This window comes from Poecilia reticulata, linkage group LG22 (assembly GCF_000633615.1).
Source record: "Poecilia reticulata strain Guanapo linkage group LG22, Guppy_female_1.0+MT, whole genome shotgun sequence".
NCBI classification, from domain to species: domain Eukaryota; kingdom Metazoa; phylum Chordata; class Actinopteri; order Cyprinodontiformes; family Poeciliidae; genus Poecilia; species Poecilia reticulata.
Window position 1 is genome coordinate 6118784 of NC_024352.1, and position 17912 is coordinate 6136695.

Here is a 17912-nt window from a genome sequence, read left to right on the forward strand (position 1 = left end):
CTGAGAAAATGTAATAAATGTCCAAACTGACTGAGTTTTTTTCTGTTAAACGTGATTACTGTAATGGTCAAAAATAATTGTGGTCATAACTTTTTAAATGATCAAGCGTTACTCTCCCACACAAACACGTTTAGAAGAAAAGGAACTGACTTATAAAGTCATGTGGCTTTATCTGGTCAAATAAAACAACACAAAAGCCGTCGTCAAGGAAACCACATCTTCAATAATTTTCTATAATTTAAGCCTTTCTCAAAGTCCAGATCCAGAACGAATGAGACGTCAGACTGTCCCTGTAAATGTTCTCTTTAAGCATATTTGTTGCAGTAATTGAGCAGTGAAAAACATCTAATCAACAGATCCTCACAGTTTTCCTGCTAATTGTGAGTTTATTGTAAATTTTCTTCTAAAACGGCTACATTTTTTGGGATTTTTGACTAAGTCGCATTTACAGTCACACATGAGCGCAGAGGACCGAGCGTGGTTATGTCAGTGTCTGCTTATACTGAGCGATTCAAATCCTTTAAAGAATAAAAGTGTTTGTGTCTGCTTGTTATGTTTTCTTCTTCTGTGTGTGGATTTTTGGAAGGGGAGAAACAAAGATGCTAAATTCCTTGAAAATATTCAGAAAGTAGCAAAAGAAGAAAAAAAAACTCACTGATACGGTTGCAAAATTCTGGAGAGATTGATTTATAAATAAATGTAAAGCAAGTTCTGAATGGGGGTTTCAGAATAAAGCAGGCTAAATACGTGTATGTAGACTACACAAAGACTTGGATTTTTATTGGTTAAAAAAAAAGGAAACGTTATAAAAGCACATCTTTTGTCTTTCAACTTCAGAATTTTGCACTGCTTTGTGTTGGTCTGTGATATGAAATCCCAACAAAATATACTAAAATTTATAATGTCATGGTGGCAAACGGAGGAAAAGCACAAAATGTGCGAATCATTTTGGAAAGCAGTCTAGCTAAAACATTACATTAAAGTTCATCAGTGTGCGGTTTGTTCACTTTAGCTGCACAGGAAGTATTCTACTAGATTTACAAGCACTTCTTTTCTAAGAGGGAAATTTAATTTTAAATAATGTTTACAAATAAGGCAAGAATGGGAGTCGCTTGACCAAGAATCATGGGACTTGAGTGAAACTTGATCATAATTATCTGAGCTCATGATGAGAGCAGAAGGAAGTCTTAATTTAATCAAGTCAATCCTCTTTTTTTCAAAACATAAAAAAAAAAAGTTTAAGTAAAAGCATTTTTCCCCCCTGTACAAGGCTGATTAGAGGAATTGAGTGGATAATTCATTCATTTATCAACGTGCTTTTGGTAGATTTTTTATACTTTTATCTATCTTGGATATTGGTCCGGTTAAATAATTATTCATTTATCTGTCAGAAAGTGAGTTTCCATTACAAATTTTGTCAATATTCCACTAATGTCGAAACCCCCCCACACAATTTTGTGGTGTTCAGATTAAATAATAAATGCAGTTAAAATCACATTTGTTCATGCGATTAGTCATTAAAAAAAAGAAATCAACATCCTCCAGCCGTTTCCTGTCGTCTGTTTTGTCGTTTCCACCAGTAGTAACAACGGGTTGTTGATTTTAGAGAAACGATCAAATGCGCAGCCTTGATTGTGTGATGCGAAATAAGAGTATCCATCGCAGTTTTGAGAAGTACACTAATTTCAAGATGGCCGAAAAAATCCACCTCATCCGAGCGCAAAAACGTATCGAAAGACTTTTTGGAATGACCACGTTTCAATTAAGACAGTTTATTTACGTAATTCCAATTTGCTCAGCGCAAACGCTGCTGGTGCTTCTCGCTTCATGCCTCCCACCCCCACCTTGCGTTTCAGGCGCGTTTCTCAGCAGGTGGTCTCTCTGCAGCCGCTGGGCGGTGGAGCAGTACACCGAGACGAGCGCGTTGCAGCGAGGCCGCAGCAGGCAGCCGAGGATCCTCTCCTCCCGCAGGGGGCCGCCTCGGGCCGACCACAGCGCTTCGCACAGCGCCTCCAGCTGCGGTGCGCCTCGGTCCGAGCTCCACGGCATGAGAGCCAGGACGGAGTAGATCTCCTCCACCCACTGCTCCGCCCTCTCCGGGCTCCGCTCGGGGCTTCCCAGCTTCCTCATCAGGTGCTGAATGAATTTGTGCTGCAGGGCCCGGCCTTCGCTGCTCGACTGATCCTGCAGGAGACGGGGAGGAAAATTATTAATTAGATATTTATGTTGCACTGTTGGACACTGTTGGTGGTGGAAGAACGGTGGTTTGGGATTGTTTACCAGCAGCAACACCTTTTGATCACTGACAGGCTTTGATAAGATACTCACCCCCTTTAAAACTTTGATGCTAAACCCACATGTTTCAGTGTAATTCATTGTGATTTTAAGTGATGAAACACAACATACCTAGAGAATAACAATAAAGTGCAAGAACAGGCTGCTGGCAAAATTTTTTGCATATATAAATTAAATTTAAAAAAAAAATCAGAAAAGGATCCATGGAAACCCAGAGTCGATGTTTTGCAAAAACAGTTTTTGCTGCAGACACAGCTGCAGGTTTTCCTGAGGATACGTCTTAACTTTTCTGACTTTGACTGGACCACTGGTTACCCATTCGTAATGTCTTCCACTGATTATTGCTGAGAGTTTTGTATCCTGTTTTTAGATTCTGTCTGTTAATTATTTCTTATTTTTGGCGTTTTAATAGACCTATGTGTTCTGTCCTGTTAATTTCGCAATGAGGTTGTTTCTTTTGTTTTAATTTGGCTATTGTTCTAAATCATGCATTTTTACACCAACATAAATTACTGTAATGCTGACTAATGTGCACCGTCCTAATTAAATAAATGAAATGTGCTTCAATCTAAAGCATCTCACTGTAGCTCTAGCAGGAAGTCTAGTCTTGTCCTAATCAGATGCAAACTTCCCGCCACAATCTTCAATCTTTTGCAGCCTCTTCCAGGACTGTTCTGTATCTGGGTTACAAGATCACGAAAGAATCACTTTGCAAAATGTTAATGATGCATTTAGGTGTAACGTGCAATGTTGGATTTCTTTTTAATCACACATGGTATTTTGAATCCAGAGCAAGAGACTTCAACTTTGGTCTCAATTAACCCAACCTCCTGCTTTCACAGGTTATTGTTCCCCCTCCTTGTGATAAACTTCTTGAGGTTTTCCTTCAACAATTGCTTTCTTCCTGCCACTGTTTCATGAAGGCCAAGCATTAAAGAGAACTGAGCTTTGGATCTCTCTTGGCGCCGTTAACCCATGGTAACACTGTGCGGTGTTAAGCCCTTTGAGTCAAACTCTTTAAACTGTGAGAAGAAGCTCTCTGGTCATGATCTTAAATCTATCATCTGTAGTTGTTCACTTAGGGTGTTTTCACACCTGATAGTCCGTTAGACTCGATTCTATTTGGGACCAAAATTGCAGCATTTGTTCCACGTTCAGCTGAGCTGCTGCGGTCTGCGTAAAACAACCCAAACTAGTCGAAAAACCTGTTCAGCTCTTCACCTGTGGGGGCGCTGCACCAAGAACCACAAAAGGAAACAACACAAAGTCCTCAGAAGAAGACATGAGAGCAACTTTCTTCCTCGCAAAATGTAAACCAAAATGCAGGTTTTAGTGGATGTAGGATTCTTCTTTTGTTGTTGGTAAAAGACCTCGAGTCATTTCTCCCACTAGCGCTAGATACAAACGTTTGTTTTGCTTGTATTTACCCAGAATGCCCTGCGTTGTAGGCTGCATCCATACATGCATTTGAATCGCAACAGAGTTCACTTCAACCGAACTGAGCCCCAGGGTTTTAGGAGGACCAGAGGCCACTTTTTTGTTCAACGTTTGATGAACTTTATGTAGTAACTAGCTGACGATGTCAGTGTTTTATATTTAGAGGTATCAAGTTGAAAAGGGGGCTTGATACAAATAAATACAACATCCCTCACAACTTCATTTGTAAATGATTTTCAACATACAATCAGGAGCCACTATCTGTTGGTTTAAGTCAACAATTTGGATAAAATAAAAAATTTGCGATTATGATCCGAGGGTTGAGAATATTCTCTGCTAGGCATGGAAAGGACAGTTGAAAAGTGACATTTATGAAGCGCATATTTTGGTTAGTTTGAGTGAAAATTGTGTTTAACAATCAGCTTCAAATTCCCCAGGTTCTACTTCTGTACTTAAAGCTGAACTCCCACTTATCAAAAGCGAAATATTGGATTTATCCTGTGGTTTAGACTACATCTTCTTCTCACCGTTAATGCAAAATCCTGCGTTACAAATGTTATGCAGTCAACTCATCTACTGACTGACTGCAAATACAAACCCCAAACTTTGACTTCACCTGTATGAAATGGGCCAAAGTCAGGGCAAGTCTCGGTTTCTTCTTTTCCAGTAGAGTCTGAAGGCAAGACTCTACAGCAGCGAGTGACGCCTGTTCCCCCGACTGGGATGCCAAGAAAGCCTGATGCAATTCCTGCAAAAAAAAACAAACCACAGGTGAGCGTTCATTTTTATTGTTGGATCCATGTCTCCTTTTTTCACTTTTCACATTTAAAGCCAGGATGTAAGAAGAAAAACCTTGAGATCAGCCTCTGGTATGCCCTCTGACCCCAGCTCCTCCAGGAGGAGCAGGAACTCCAGCTCGCGTTTGACGTGAGGAGGAACCTGGAGAAGGAACCCGCAAAGCTTAGACGCCATTTTCAAGGCTGATTTCAAAAGTGACGGCGTCAACAAAAAGGACAAGAAGCAGTACGGGATTGGGATTAGGAAGAAACGCAGACGTTAAACGTGTCGCAGGTTTACCTGGTCTTGAGTCCGTTTCTCCAAGACCTGCAGCCAGAACCAGGCCAGTTTGTGCGGACTGCCAGTAGAACCCCATCTACAAAATGTACAGAGTTCAGCAAAAACAAACGAGATATCTTTACATATACTGCTGAAACCAGATATTATTAAGCACTGCATAAGAAGTAAACTGTTTTTTAAAGTCGGGCATTAAATTAGACAAACCTTTTCCTGTATTGGGCCAGTTAGGATGAATATATATTACCATTTGCTAAATGGAAGATGAGACAGAATTTAATTTTTTTAAATTGAATGCGTTCTACACACACACACACACACACACACACACACACACACACACACACACACACACACACACACACACACACACACACACCGTTTTAGCTCCACCCACAGACTTTCAAGAAAGCTGAGATGTTTGTTCACTCATGGACTTTGTTGTCCTTAACAACAAATTGTAGCTAATTTGGTGTTCAGCAGTCATTGTCCGTTTAGAAGATCCAAACTTTAACTTCCTGACTAAGCCTGTCAACAGTAAGCATGATGATTAATATTTTTTGAAGGGCAATTTTGTTTACCGAGTCTTCATGATCCATTTTATTCATGGTTTCAGATGCATGTGTTTTATTTCCGTTTTATTTATTATGGTTGTTATGTTGTTTTTTTTGGTTGTTTGTTTTTTCAAGTGTCTTCGACTTCCAGAGTTAAGTGTTCTTTACAAAATTCAAGTGTACTGATCCTTGAGAGAGCAAATTTGCATTATTATGCCATTGTAAATATATTACTTGAAAACGGTCTTAAACCAGCAATATTATCGTTTATCGCAATAACTACAGGGATAATTTGTCGTCTAAGGTAAAATCTGTTATTATAACAGACTTATTCCTGGCTTTCCTTGAGCTGATTTCTGATTGGTGAATTTTGCGTGATGCTGCCACCACTGAAGTAACAACAATGTTAGAGAACTGAAAAAAAACCCATAAAAATAATTTTAAAAATGTAAAAATCTCACTCTATTCTGGTGCTTACCAAAAAACTAACAATTCTGGGGATCCCAACTAACCTAAAACATAAGATTTAATCTGAATTAATGAAGAAAAAAAACATGTCTTCTTATGCAGCATTTGTGAATATCTGGACTTAACGTTGTTTTAATCCTCCAGGTGACTCACTTTAAGTCGTAAGGGTGGCAGATGATAGCTCTGATTATCTTTCGCACTTTTTCGGAGAGTTCCCCCTGAGAGCTGACCAGCTGGGGAACACAGGCGCTCGCCAGCTGCCACTCTCCATGCTGCAGGCAGCTCTTGAAGTGCTCAAAGAGGTCGAGAAGCGAGGCCTCGGCTTCACGGCCAAAGGGATACACGGCGGCCTCCGCCGTGACGGGCCTCAGCTCGGGCATCACAGCCGGGGAGTCACACCGAGTGGCACCTTTGACCTTTCGTCACCTGACGCAGAAACAAATCAAAGTTTATGCAAAAAAAAAAAAAAACAACAACTGTTATCTCACATTATACGTGGTGAAACGCACAAATAAGTCTATGACGCCAAAAGTTTTTCTCATAAAACATGTATAACCTGTGGGGGTTTTGCTGAAGTATTTTCCATGGAGAGTGTGTTAACATCCAGATTTTCAACTGCATTTATGGCTTGACTATTCTGAGTTATTAATATGCTTTGATGCACACATAACATTTTGCACATCGCCCAGAAATCTCTATTCTGTTGTCCTATGACTCACCTAATTTGTGAGTCGATACAGCTCATCAAGATGCACTGGAGTTTGTTATAGCGTGACAAAATGTGAAAAAGTTTAAGTAGATCTATTTTAGATTTACAGTAAGACTATTTCCAAAGTTCTGTAGTGTATTCTCTCTCAAGGAAAATATAAAGTCTTAATTCATATTTAGAGCGAAACTGAGACTAGTGACAAAATATAGTTTTAATGTGATTTAGTGTTTGATTTAACTAGTTTATATTTATGTTCAATAATTTGTACAAAAGTTGGGGAAAAGTTATTTCAGCAAAACCATTTTAAGTTTGTACTTTTAGAAACGTGTTTAAACGTGACGCACACAAAACCCCCCCTTATGATCACCAAAATGTGCACCCAACAGAGGTGAGATTTTATCAGTGCAAACAAACCACAACATGACCATTAAAAAAGACCCAAAATGAAACTCGACTAGTTAAATAACGAAACTTTGGTTTCTCGGTTACACTTTCAAAGGCTGACATGTCTCGTAATTGCCATTCGGCTTCCATTTGATTTGACAGCTAACCCTCAAGTCTGCCTAATATTCCTCGTGTCTTAAGTTAAACTTAAACTTTACTTCCGTAAAAGTCCGTCGGGGAAGCTCGGTCTTCACATATAACACATAACATATTTAGACATTTTCCAGCAAAACTAAAACGCAATAACTTACTCATTTCCCTGACGGAACCCCAGCTAGTTCAACCTACGAAGCAAAGCTTTTCTCAACATGTTATGCTAGCTGTATAACGGAGGTCATGTGACAAACATCAGCTGAAAGGTGGAGAGGAGGAGGGCGTTAATGTTGCCTTCAGGTGTATCCGGAAAATACAGTCACTTTGACGCTTCTGTTTACAAATGAATACTTTATTTAAATATTTATGTTTGAGTAAGTTATACTTATATAAACCAAACGTAATAATAATAATAATAATAATAATAATAATAATAATAATAATAATAATAATAATAATAATTATTATTATTATTATTATTATTATTATTATTATTATTATTATTATTATTATCATTATTATTACATTACAAATTATCATTAAGTCTAATCTGCAACAATGTTAACAAATTAATAATAAATGTATTCATTAATTATATTACTTATTATAATGTAAGTTTATGGGAATTTTAATCACACAATTCTTGTGTCTGTCTTACAAATGTTTTATGTGAGTAACTTTGATTTATAATACTACAAATAACATAAGTTACTACCTATGAGACAATTCATGGAAATTTGTTTAATTTAAACTTTACTGTTTGATGTTTGCAGAACCCATAGTGGTATTTTTTGTCCTCCAAGGTGAACTTGCCCCTCACAATATGGAGGACGCCCTGTGACGTATCTCGCCAATCTGGGCAACGAGGCACCTCAACTCTTGTGCCTGTCTTCCAGCATCACCTCCCAAATAGGAGCCGGTCTCTATGGCAACAGGCGGGATTTGCCAGCTGGGAGGCAGAGTCAATCGCTCCTCAGTTGGTATCACCGCCCCAGCTTCCACACTGCATCACGCCCCGAGTGGAATGGATGACCAGGACAAGAAAGACAATGTATGTAACATCCGTTGTGCTTGTATTGAAATGCATGTTTTGCCGCGTTATTATTATCCAAAAATATCCATCTGGTTGGAACGGTGACTGCGACTGAGTTACTGATTGTTTCCAATCTGGATCAAAGAAGCTATTGTTCCCGCCGGTGCAACTGATCGCACATCAGCTGGCCGTACACTTTGTCTGCATTTAGGCCTCTTATATCTGCTTCAGCTGAGGTCTCTGCGTGATGGTGCGGGCCTCATCCCGCGTCAGCCTCATCAATACGTGTCTCTTTTGTGTTGCAGGGGCAGTACATCGGTGAGATTAAAGGTGGGATGCGGCCTTCAATGAAACTGGTTGTCATGGGAATTATTGATAAAAAGCCCAAGAGGTTAGTGCGCACAGCTGTCGTCTTAAAACTGCATAATAAAAGTCTCGTTTTATTAAACTGTCAGCAGCTCACCGGCTGAACTCTTAATTACACCCTTGTTTACAGGAAAAGCAGCATTTTTAGTGAGTGACTGCATGCCAACCATCCAGCTAGTCCCTGTTTTGGAAAATGTCTGCGTGATGCCTGATTAGGGTTAGTTTGTGAGTGAGCGTGGGAGAAACGCAAATCCCATAAACTCTTAATCACTGTGGACATTTCTTCTTTTTCTTTTTCTTCTTCTTTTCTTTCTTTCGTTTTTTTTTTTGGTTGTTAACATCTGTTTGGATTTTTTAAAAGAAAAAAAATTACTACTACTACTACTACTACTACTACTACTACTACTACTACTACTACTACTACTAATAATAATAATAACAATAATAATAATAATAATAATAAAGAAAGCAGTAACGGTGCATTGCATCCTCTTATTTTTATCAAATTCATATTCTCTGAGGTTTACGTGATAAATGCATGGATATTTTAATTTGAAATTTTTTTTAACAAAAGTGATGATAAAATCTTAATGCGATATTAAAAATCTGTTTTAATATAACCTGTAAATGCTGTAGACCAAACAAGTGACTTCATACCCTCCGAGATGTTCTCTATAAAAACAGAAAATTACGTATTATTGTGATATAAATTCACATAAATATAAATATTTAGCTACCACCGTCAGATCTTTCTCAAGTGAATATTTCTCTTGCTTTACATTGGCTAAAATCAGAGGCACTCATCGAGATTATTTCTGACAGTTCATACTGTATTGTTACAGTTCTAAAAAATGGCCAGCAGGTGTCACTGCTCCGTTGGTAACTCCTAGAAAAATAAAGAAAGATGGACATGGAATTTATAGCCTCATTTTTAACCATGGAGCCGTGAATCCAGCACCACATTCATGTGCCCCTGATGTGTGTGTGTGTGTGTGTGTGTGTGTGTGTGTGTGTGTGTGTGTGTGTGNTGTGTGTGTGTGTGTGTGTGTGTGTGTGTGTGTGTGTGTGTGTGTGTGTGTGTGTGTGTGTGTGTGTGTGTGTGTGTGTGTGTGTGTGCGTGTGGCTGACTCAGCATCGAGGTGACCGTGTCCTGCAAGCCTCAGGAGGAAGACTTAGAGGCGGATGTGGGTCTGCAGCTGAAGGTCAGCTTCACGGATAAGGCTGTCCAACGAAACGCCCGCTTGGCTGGGAAGTGGGGTCCGTGTGAAAACACACTCTCCTTCTTTCCCTTTGCACCCGGAGAAGCCTTTAAGGTATTTCTTTTAGCTCTGTACTCAGGAGTTTTCTGTTGTAGAGATTTTATCATTTCTCTTCTTTTTTTTTTTTTAGAGAAATGATCAAATCTGCAGCCTTGATTTCGCCCATTCAGCGTTTAAACCTGCAGCATAAGCTGCCGTGCCAACAAGTCACTGTCATCGTTTCCCCTTTGCTATATTTACAGAGCCTTGTAGAGGCTCTGTAAATATAGCAAATGATTTTATAGCTCAATAAAGTTTGAGCCATAAAATCACAAACTTTATTGGGGTCTTTTCTGTGACAGACAAAAATACAGTAGTTACAAATAAATATTTGCATTCAGCCCCTTTTAGGCGGAGACCGATAAATACTAGAAAATCTGTGGTCAGACTTAGAAACTCCTGCACACAAACGTGTCAAAACAAGCTGAGCTTAAGTAATTTCACCAACAACAAGCGGAAGAAATTTATTTTTTTTGTTTTGTTTTGGAAAACATTTGAAAAAGTACACGCCCTTTCTCTTCCGCTTCACAAATATAATCTATTTAAATAGTAAATCAATGTGATACTATTGATTGATTGACTGGCTTGTTGCTGTAAACTGAGACTACATCAGAAGATATATACTGTAGTTTTATGAAACATAATTTTTGCAAAAAAGTTTTTTTTTAGTTTTTTTTTTTACAAAAATTATTTTTGGCAAAAAATGATTCGAGCCTTTATCTTGATATTCTTAACCTTTAAATAGGTACAAAATTATTTAAAGCTCCTTCACTGGAATAACAGGTTGTCCATTTAATTGCCAGATGGAGATCGTCTGTGAACACCAGCAGTTTCGCATCTTGGTGGACGGCCAGCCTCTGTGTGGCTTCACCCACCGGATCTCCAAGCTCGCCTCCCTCACCGCCTTAAGAGTCTTCGGGGACCTACAGCTCACCAAGGTTGCCTAGTGCCGGCCTCTTGCCCACAGGAAGCTGAACTGAGGGTTCCCCCACGCCGCCGGGGGAGGGGGGGACGGTACACCCACCGCCATTAGATTAGAACTTCTTTTTTCCAGTCGCCGTCATCAGGATGTTTCACCGTTTTAGTTCGCCGACAAAGTTGCACCAGCCTCGTAATCCTATGTTGAGACAAAGTGCCTTCGCTAAGATTACCTGACTGGAGACTTGAAGATGCCGACTGAACGTAGCCGCAGTCGTCTTGCGTCTTAAATCGAATGAGGAATGTGCTTTTGAGTTGTTGTGAATTGTTGCGAACGCGATCTAACGTCTACTCTTTGTTCGCGCCATTGAAGCCACAGGAAAAGCAAGTCAACAACTCTGCATTAGTTTTTATCCCTTCAGAAAAAGAGGTTTCAGAAACCTGTCTTAGACTTTTCTGGAATTAACCTTTGAAAGCTTTTCATTTCCTAGAGTTTGTTTTGTTTTTGAAGTTGAAAACATAGCGAAGATTGCGATTTTGTGCCCAGTGACATAACAACAGAATTGATGGTGTAAAAACCGTATAAGTAGCCTATGTTAGTGCATGCCCTGAAAGACTCAGCACTGTATTTGGAGTTCTCTCAGTTGATATTGGATTCATTTTGTCCCAAACAGTTGCATTCAAAATGGCAGCACGTTTTGAAATGTCAGCAAAAGCTTAAAATTGCTTTTAAATCCATACAATTGTGGAAGAACTATAGTTTTTCTAGAATCAGACTTCTTTTTAAGCAACAAATTTATGCCACTGAATTTCTATCCTGTGCAATAACTGGCAAATTTTAAATTAGAAAACAAAATGCATACACATAATTGCTCAGAATAAAATGTCATTGTTATAAATTCAACATCTTAAAATAGTCTTATTCTAATGAGACTATCTCTTCCATATACGTGTATTGGGAATGCGGAGCTTTCGATTCCAAAACCAAAATGGGTCAAATTTGTTACGAATCTAAAAATCTCTAAAAAATGAGGAAAGTAGAAAATCTTGAAGGTTCAAAATCATGAAGCGTGACCAACACGGACTGAACGGCTTTGTTCACTTCCTCTGCTGCCATTGAAGAACTACAACCCCTCACAAGCAAACTGCAATTGGAGAAATCAAGCTCAATGGGAGAAATCCCAGACAGAGCAGGGAGGGAAATGAGAATCTAGGGTAGAAATGACCAGTTGAACCACAGCTTCTGAGAACTTGTTCATTGAGTGGGAAAAGTTTTATTTTGCCTCACAAACAACATGTTTAACATCAATCCACAATGTTATTCTTGATTTTCTGTTATTCAGGATGCTGCTCGCTAACTAACTTGTTTTCTTTAATCGCCTCGTTGTAAAACGTTTTCCCCTTTCCAACTTTTTCCATCAAAGTACACTGTTATTATGAATAATGTCTTAAATGACCCATTTCATTCTGATTTTCAGAGATGAATGGACTGTAACCACTCAGTCCTTAAATAAGAGCAAAAAGTTGTCCTTTAACAGAATGAATGACCCGCTGGATCAAGCTCCATTTAGTTACACAGAATTAGCAACATGAATGTTACCACTGTTTATGTTTTTCTAACATTTTTTTATTTTTTTTTCATCTAGAGGGATATTTCCATCATTCACCTTGATTGATGTAGTTAGTGATGTTGGACTGCTGCTACCCTGAGCACAACCGTACACTGAGACTCGCACGTAAATCACCTTCGACATTGAAAAAGCGTTCACGAATTGTTCAGCTAACATTTTTTTTGTTTTGGCACCTTCACTGGAAGGTTTCATATTTTCATACTTAAGTCACCGTAATAAAATCAAATCTGTTTGTTATTTGTTTGTTCTGCTGCACTTTGTATGTGGGCCTGTAGTTTGGATTTGACATCAAATCCAAGATATGACTCAGGTGTTGCGCCACTTTTTGATCTAGCCCCAGCCAGACGAGAGCTGCTGCGTTTGAGTCACTCTGACAAAAGCTGGACTCAGCTTGCCGAGTGGGAGTGTCTGTCTGTCACATCTGGAAGCGCCTGAGGACACAAGTTTAGCGATAGCAACACATACTTGCTGATTCTTTTTCTTGTCCCTGCTTGTACATTTTTGCTGAAGGAAATTTTTTTGAGTCAGACTCAAGGAATTTCCCCAAGTTCATCTACAAGACTTTTTAAAAGGCGTTCTAGCAGGAAACGGAGCCGTCAAGGTTAAGGCGTTAATTCATACGATTAGTCTAAAAAGTTTCAGCATGCTAGAATGACGTAAGACAGATTAATGGCTTTACCTCTTTTGACCCGAAAGCCTCTCGTTCACGGAGGGTTACTCGGTTCAAAGCGGCACGCTACACAGACTTGTACTGCGATCAACAATGCAAAGTTGCGAATGTGAGCAAAAAGATTAGCGAGGATAGTCAAAGGGCTGTGCTCGCTGTCAAGTTTTGCTTTAAAACGAAACACCCTGGAAGTTTGGATAAAACCAAGGTAGTGTATATATAAGAACAATGAATTATCCTTTCACCAAGGCATAGCCAGACTATATTTAATATTTCTTAAACGTTCATTCATACCAGTATGAATCTTCAGGCAATTTTGGTTTGAAGCAAAAATGTCACTTATTTAAATATAATTTTTGAAAATGTGCATGTTTACATTTCAGTCTTCCAAAGTGATTATTTGTAGCCCTGGAGTGTGATTGATCTGATTAAATCTTTTAACCGATTGGGAGCTACATAAAACACAAAGGAATTGAATGTCTGTTTAATGATCCTACAAGACAATACACTGCAAAACCAATATAAAATCTTGTCTCCTAGTTAAAGCGGCCGAGAAAATGTTTAAATTTTAGTTTAATTCTGTATTTAAGCTAACAGATTTTTTTTTTTTTTTTAAAAAGGATAACTCCAGTGGTCTATAAGAGTTTTCTTCAATGAATTACAAGGAGAAATGTAAAAGGTTGCTAAAGGAGTTAGACAGAGATATTAATTATTCTTTAAACCGTAATGAGATTATGCAAGATATTCAGATGACAGATTTCTTTTTTATCAGCTTTTTTTTAGCATGTACATATGCTTTTTCTTTATGTTTTTAAGTAGACTCTCCAAATCTAAATTTTGTTAAAACTTTTTTTGAATTAGCTATTTATTTCTGGTTTCCTATTTATGCTGCCTTTCTTATTACCAACTAAAATTCGCTTTAGATCAAATTGTCGGCAGTGATTAAAGATGACAGAACACACTGCTAATTGAATAAATAACATTATTTCTTTATTTTTGAAATGTCGAAAGAACAAAACAGCAGAAAATGAAATTTACAAACTTGTTCAGTTGCTAAAAATATATATAAGAAGCATTGTCCAAATGCTAACATTTAAACTGAATTACAAACGGTTAAACCTAAACACAATTAGGAAAAACGTATAAAAAAAATTCCTACCACTGAAGGGCTTCTGAAACGTCTACTGAAAAACTACAAATATTCACACAAGAACATAAGAGAATGGTGACTATGTATAAAGTGTCTATTAGTCTTATAGTGAGAGTTCATTCACAGAAAAATACAAAAAAGTTAATCCCTGCAGATATGTTAAATATTCTGGACACAGCAGTTCTACGTGTGCTCTCTGATTGCATCTATCCAGTCCATCTTCTCCTGGTGAGTCGGAGCCTGGATGAAGTAGTGAATGTCCGACTTTGTGATGATTTTGAACAAGTTGCCTTGAATGTTGCCCTTCACACCTGTGTAACGGGAGAAGGTAAATATGTCAATGGAGCATCAGTGTACTTACAAATTATATCAGATCTGAAATGAAACACACTGAAACGAAATGGCAAGCACACACTTCCTAAAATAATGGTCTAATTTATTTTTTGGCAAAAGTGTTTTGTTTGTTTGTTTTTTTATCTAAATGATCTTTTGGCAAAAATAAAGAGGTGGTCTTTTTGATTTGAAGAGTCTTGTATTCAAATGAGTTACAGCAACATTTAATTTCCCTTTTGGGATCAATAAAGTATTTTGGAATTTGAATTTGAATTAAATCTATCTAACATTGGACCCAGAACTCAGCTAGCAAAAATAACACAAATTGGGTTGTTTTGTTGGGGAATTTCACTTCCTATCTTGACTGACCAATGGGAGCTCAAGCAGCTGCCTGAGACTAGCAACACTCAGGGCCGTTCATAGCTAGCCAATCAGGTGCCCAAAGCAACCACAAATGCTGTGGTAACACGGGGTGAAAATCAAATTATTTAGACAAAAATGTAGGTAAAACTTCTAAAGTAGTTAGGCAACTTAGTCACTGAAATCTTAGTTAACCCACCTGAAGGAACTCCATTATCATCCAGAGAGGATATCAAACACCCTCGCAGGGAGAAGCCGCCAACAGGGCTGATGTCATCCTGACAAGTCACACAAGAACGGAAGAGATTAAGTCAGATACAAGGAGCCGAGGATGATGACGACGATGACGATAATGATGAGTTTGCTATGAGTAACACCACCGTCAGACTCCCAGCTTGTAAAAGTGGCAGCAAAAACAAACAGAGCGGGAATTCACTCTGTCTGATTTAAGGCATTCCTATAGCTCATGTTCTGCAGCACTGCGAGCGCTCACCTTGGTGGGGTCATAATAATGGAGGAAGTCAGGCTCCGAACGCAGCACAAACAGTCTCACCTTCCAGTTTTTTCTTCTGTGGCCCTGCAGTTAAAGATTAGCCAGAAGTTCAAACATGACCTGCTGAAGACTTCCCAGGGTCAAAGGGCATTGTGTCACACCTTCAAGATGGACTGAATGTCTTATAATATAGGAGGGGAGTTACAAGCAAGCAAGTTGTTACGTTTAATAGCTACTGTCACTGTTTTACCTCTAAGAAATAATGTTTTAATTGCGCTAACATTATAGACTCTTGGCTTAGCTTCAGTGGTATTTACACAGTAAATATGAGGCACAAGAATCACATTTATAGGGAATGTGTTCCAACCAGCCAAAAATGTCGGGTCAGAACTTGGATGTTGAAATGAGATTAAACCCAACTGTTTAAAAAGACAGCAGGATTTCATCCTTTTCAGCCACGATGAATAAATTAGCAAATGCATTCCCATGAAGATCATCTGTCAGATTAAAAGTGCATTTTGAAAACTACAACCTTTGAGCGGGTGTTAAACATACTCTTGGTTAAGTTCAAATTTATGAATTCATATTTTTCTTATTGGTCCGATGTGATATTTTAATCTTAAATGTCGTGTTTTCAGTAGCTGTAAGCAGGAAAACATTAATTACCAGGAATAAAGCAAAGCCTTGAAAGTATCAGCCTGTGTGTAATTATTGTACATAACATGCTTCACTCAGTTAATTGACTTACTGAAATAAATAAACTATTCAATAATATTCAAAAGAATAGAATGGTTTTGTATACGCTCAGTGAGCATGCTAACTACTATTAGCCAAAACAATAACAACATACAAACTTTCATTTTGTTCTTTCAAACCAGTTCGGCAACATTTCAGCTAATGTAGACTGTATGATATTGTGTTTGTGAAACGGTTCAAAATGTCGAAAACGCAGCAATAAACTGTGTTCGCTTAAAGGCAGCCATATTGGATTTTGATTCCTTGACTAAGCTCCGCCTTTCTCATTTGAATTCCAATTTCAAAGCAATAATTCTCTTCGACGTTCCAACGTGACACTTGGAGGTTTGAGTGACTCGGTGAAAAACTGTGTTCACATCCCAAAATTTACTGAAGTCTCAAAAAAGTTCACCTGTTTCAGCAGATATCCCCTTTTTACGACTTTGCCACTGAGCTCCGCTGCAGACAGCGACCTCTCTGACTTCACGCTGCCTCTTTTTTTGAAGCTGTCAGGCTGGGAAAAAGCACAAGAAATGAAGCCAACATTTTAAATGGACTCACCGATTCGAGCTGATTTAACATGAAAATTGGTGCAAGAAAGGAGACGCTAAAAATCCAAGTAGCGTACAAAGCTGTAGAGGGCAGTGGAGTCGTCCATGAACTGCTCACTGAGGCCGGCGGTGCGAAGGGCCTCCACGCTCCTCTGGCCGACGGTCCGCAGGAAGCCCTCTTCGAGCAAAGCAGAGGCCAAGGTCACGGCCTCCCCGCGGGTCAGACTGAGCTGCATGAACACCAGCCAGTCCACCACCGCTGAACCTGCAGGGACGACACGCATTGGGAACACATTCTTCCAGACACGTAATGTTCATGTCTTTTTGTGGCAGTTTAAGTCCTTTGTCTAATTTGTATAAATCTATGATTTACCATAAAAATCTGAAAATGTTTCCCAAGGCAAGATTTTGGTATAACTGGAACAATACAAACATAAGTTCATAATCCTATATTCCATGTTTTCATTTTCCTGAAAAGTAGTACTCCGCCTGCCTTAAAACATTACATTACATTACCCGTTCTGTTCACTCCAAATAGTAGCCAAAAAAAGAGAAGAAATTCCTTTTTTTGAGTTCACTTTTTCTCTATTGTTCATCGCTTAATACACTTAGTCTATCCCTGTGCTAATCTGTCCATAAATGTAACTTAAAAATGTTTTGAGATTGGATGCAAAAGTCTGAGTGCCTGAACAGAACCGAGCCCTTAAAACACAATCATGTAGCTAAAAGGCTGTTCTGCCTCCCAGTCTATGATCTCAGACCAGATCAGAGCTTCAAATGTCATAAATAAATAATGATTCACCTGAAAAGCAGTTGCTGTAAGTGCTTCCCTGCTCCACATGGTTGCTCAACTTAATCCCACTGTGGACATCATACATGGAGTCCAACACTTTGCTGTAGAAGAGAGTAAAGTAACAGGGCCTCAGTAAGACGTTAAGACGGTGAAAACAAACGCGTGGGAGCGAATGCATCAGTCGGGTTTACCTACCTCAGGTTGATGTTTTGTAAGCGGGATTGGGCAGAATCTTTCTGGCTCATCGGCTTCCCACCGTCAGTCGCCTGCAGGTTGTTGACCACGGCAGTGATGTCAGCAGCCCACTCATCCCTCTCCTCCCTGGAACAAGCTTCCAAAAAGTGATCCACTCCATGCTTGGTCTGGAGTTTGAACGCAAGCTAGTGAGAAGGAAAACAACAACAACAACAAAAAACACAGAAAGAGCAAATCGTGAGCTGTTCTTTGATGCTTGGCATCTATAAATGTTCTTATAATTGAAGGTGTGGAAGTGCAGCAAGTGGTGCTGCA

General features: G+C 38.9%; 3 protein-coding genes across 4 annotated transcripts in view; 1 reads left to right on the plus strand and 2 right to left on the minus strand.

Moving 5' to 3' along the window:
• Window positions 1-7314, minus strand: part of zfyve26 (zinc finger, FYVE domain containing 26) — a 35156-nt gene extending 27842 nt beyond the window's left edge. Inside the window, exons 1-6 of the mRNA XM_008398902.2 lie at window positions 7233-7314; window positions 5982-6254; window positions 4810-4885; window positions 4585-4671; window positions 4349-4480; window positions 1845-2184 (exon numbers count right to left, since the gene is read on the minus strand). Coding sequence (XP_008397124.1) covers window positions 1845-2184; window positions 4349-4480; window positions 4585-4671; window positions 4810-4885; window positions 5982-6208 — 862 coding nt within the window. The 5' untranslated portion in view covers window positions 6209-6254; window positions 7233-7314. The remainder of the gene's footprint in view (window positions 1-1844; window positions 2185-4348; window positions 4481-4584; window positions 4672-4809; window positions 4886-5981; window positions 6255-7232) is intronic.
• A 632-nt stretch (window positions 7315-7946) lies between these two features.
• On the plus strand, window positions 7947-14168 carry LOC103458242 (galectin-related protein B). Its single transcript, XM_008398905.2, has 4 exons — window positions 7947-8125; window positions 8413-8498; window positions 9606-9786; window positions 10575-14168. Exons 1-4 carry the CDS (start codon window positions 8000-8002, stop codon window positions 10716-10718), a joined length of 537 nt encoding a protein of 178 aa, XP_008397127.1. The 5' UTR covers window positions 7947-7999; the 3' UTR covers window positions 10719-14168.
• Window positions 10771-17912, minus strand: part of plek2 (pleckstrin 2) — a 9600-nt gene continuing 2458 nt past the window's right edge. For both annotated transcript variants that reach the window (XM_008398904.2, XM_008398903.2), the window contains 7 exons: window positions 17598-17782; window positions 17412-17503; window positions 16687-16874; window positions 16471-16572; window positions 15324-15407; window positions 15030-15108; window positions 10771-14448 (listed from right to left, as the gene is read on the minus strand). In XM_008398904.2, the coding sequence (XP_008397126.1) occupies window positions 14321-14448; window positions 15030-15108; window positions 15324-15407; window positions 16471-16572; window positions 16687-16874; window positions 17412-17503; window positions 17598-17782 (858 nt within the window). In that variant the 3' untranslated portion in view covers window positions 10771-14320. The remainder of the gene's footprint in view (window positions 14449-15029; window positions 15109-15323; window positions 15408-16470; window positions 16573-16686; window positions 16875-17411; window positions 17504-17597; window positions 17783-17912) is intronic.

What these genes read in the sequence shown, in the direction of transcription:
- LOC103458242 (XM_008398905.2), top strand. Translation starts at nt 8,000, where the DNA reads ATGGCAACAGGCGGGATTTGCCAGCTGGGAGGCAGAGTCAATCGCTCC. An exon ending in ACCAGGACAAGAAAGACAAT is followed by an intron (nt 8,126 to 8,412) that starts GTATGTAACATC and finishes TTTGTGTTGCAG; the next exon opens with GGGCAGTACATCGGTGAGAT. An exon ending in ATTGATAAAAAGCCCAAGAG is followed by an intron (nt 8,499 to 9,605) that starts GTTAGTGCGCAC and finishes TGGCTGACTCAG; the next exon opens with CATCGAGGTGACCGTGTCCT.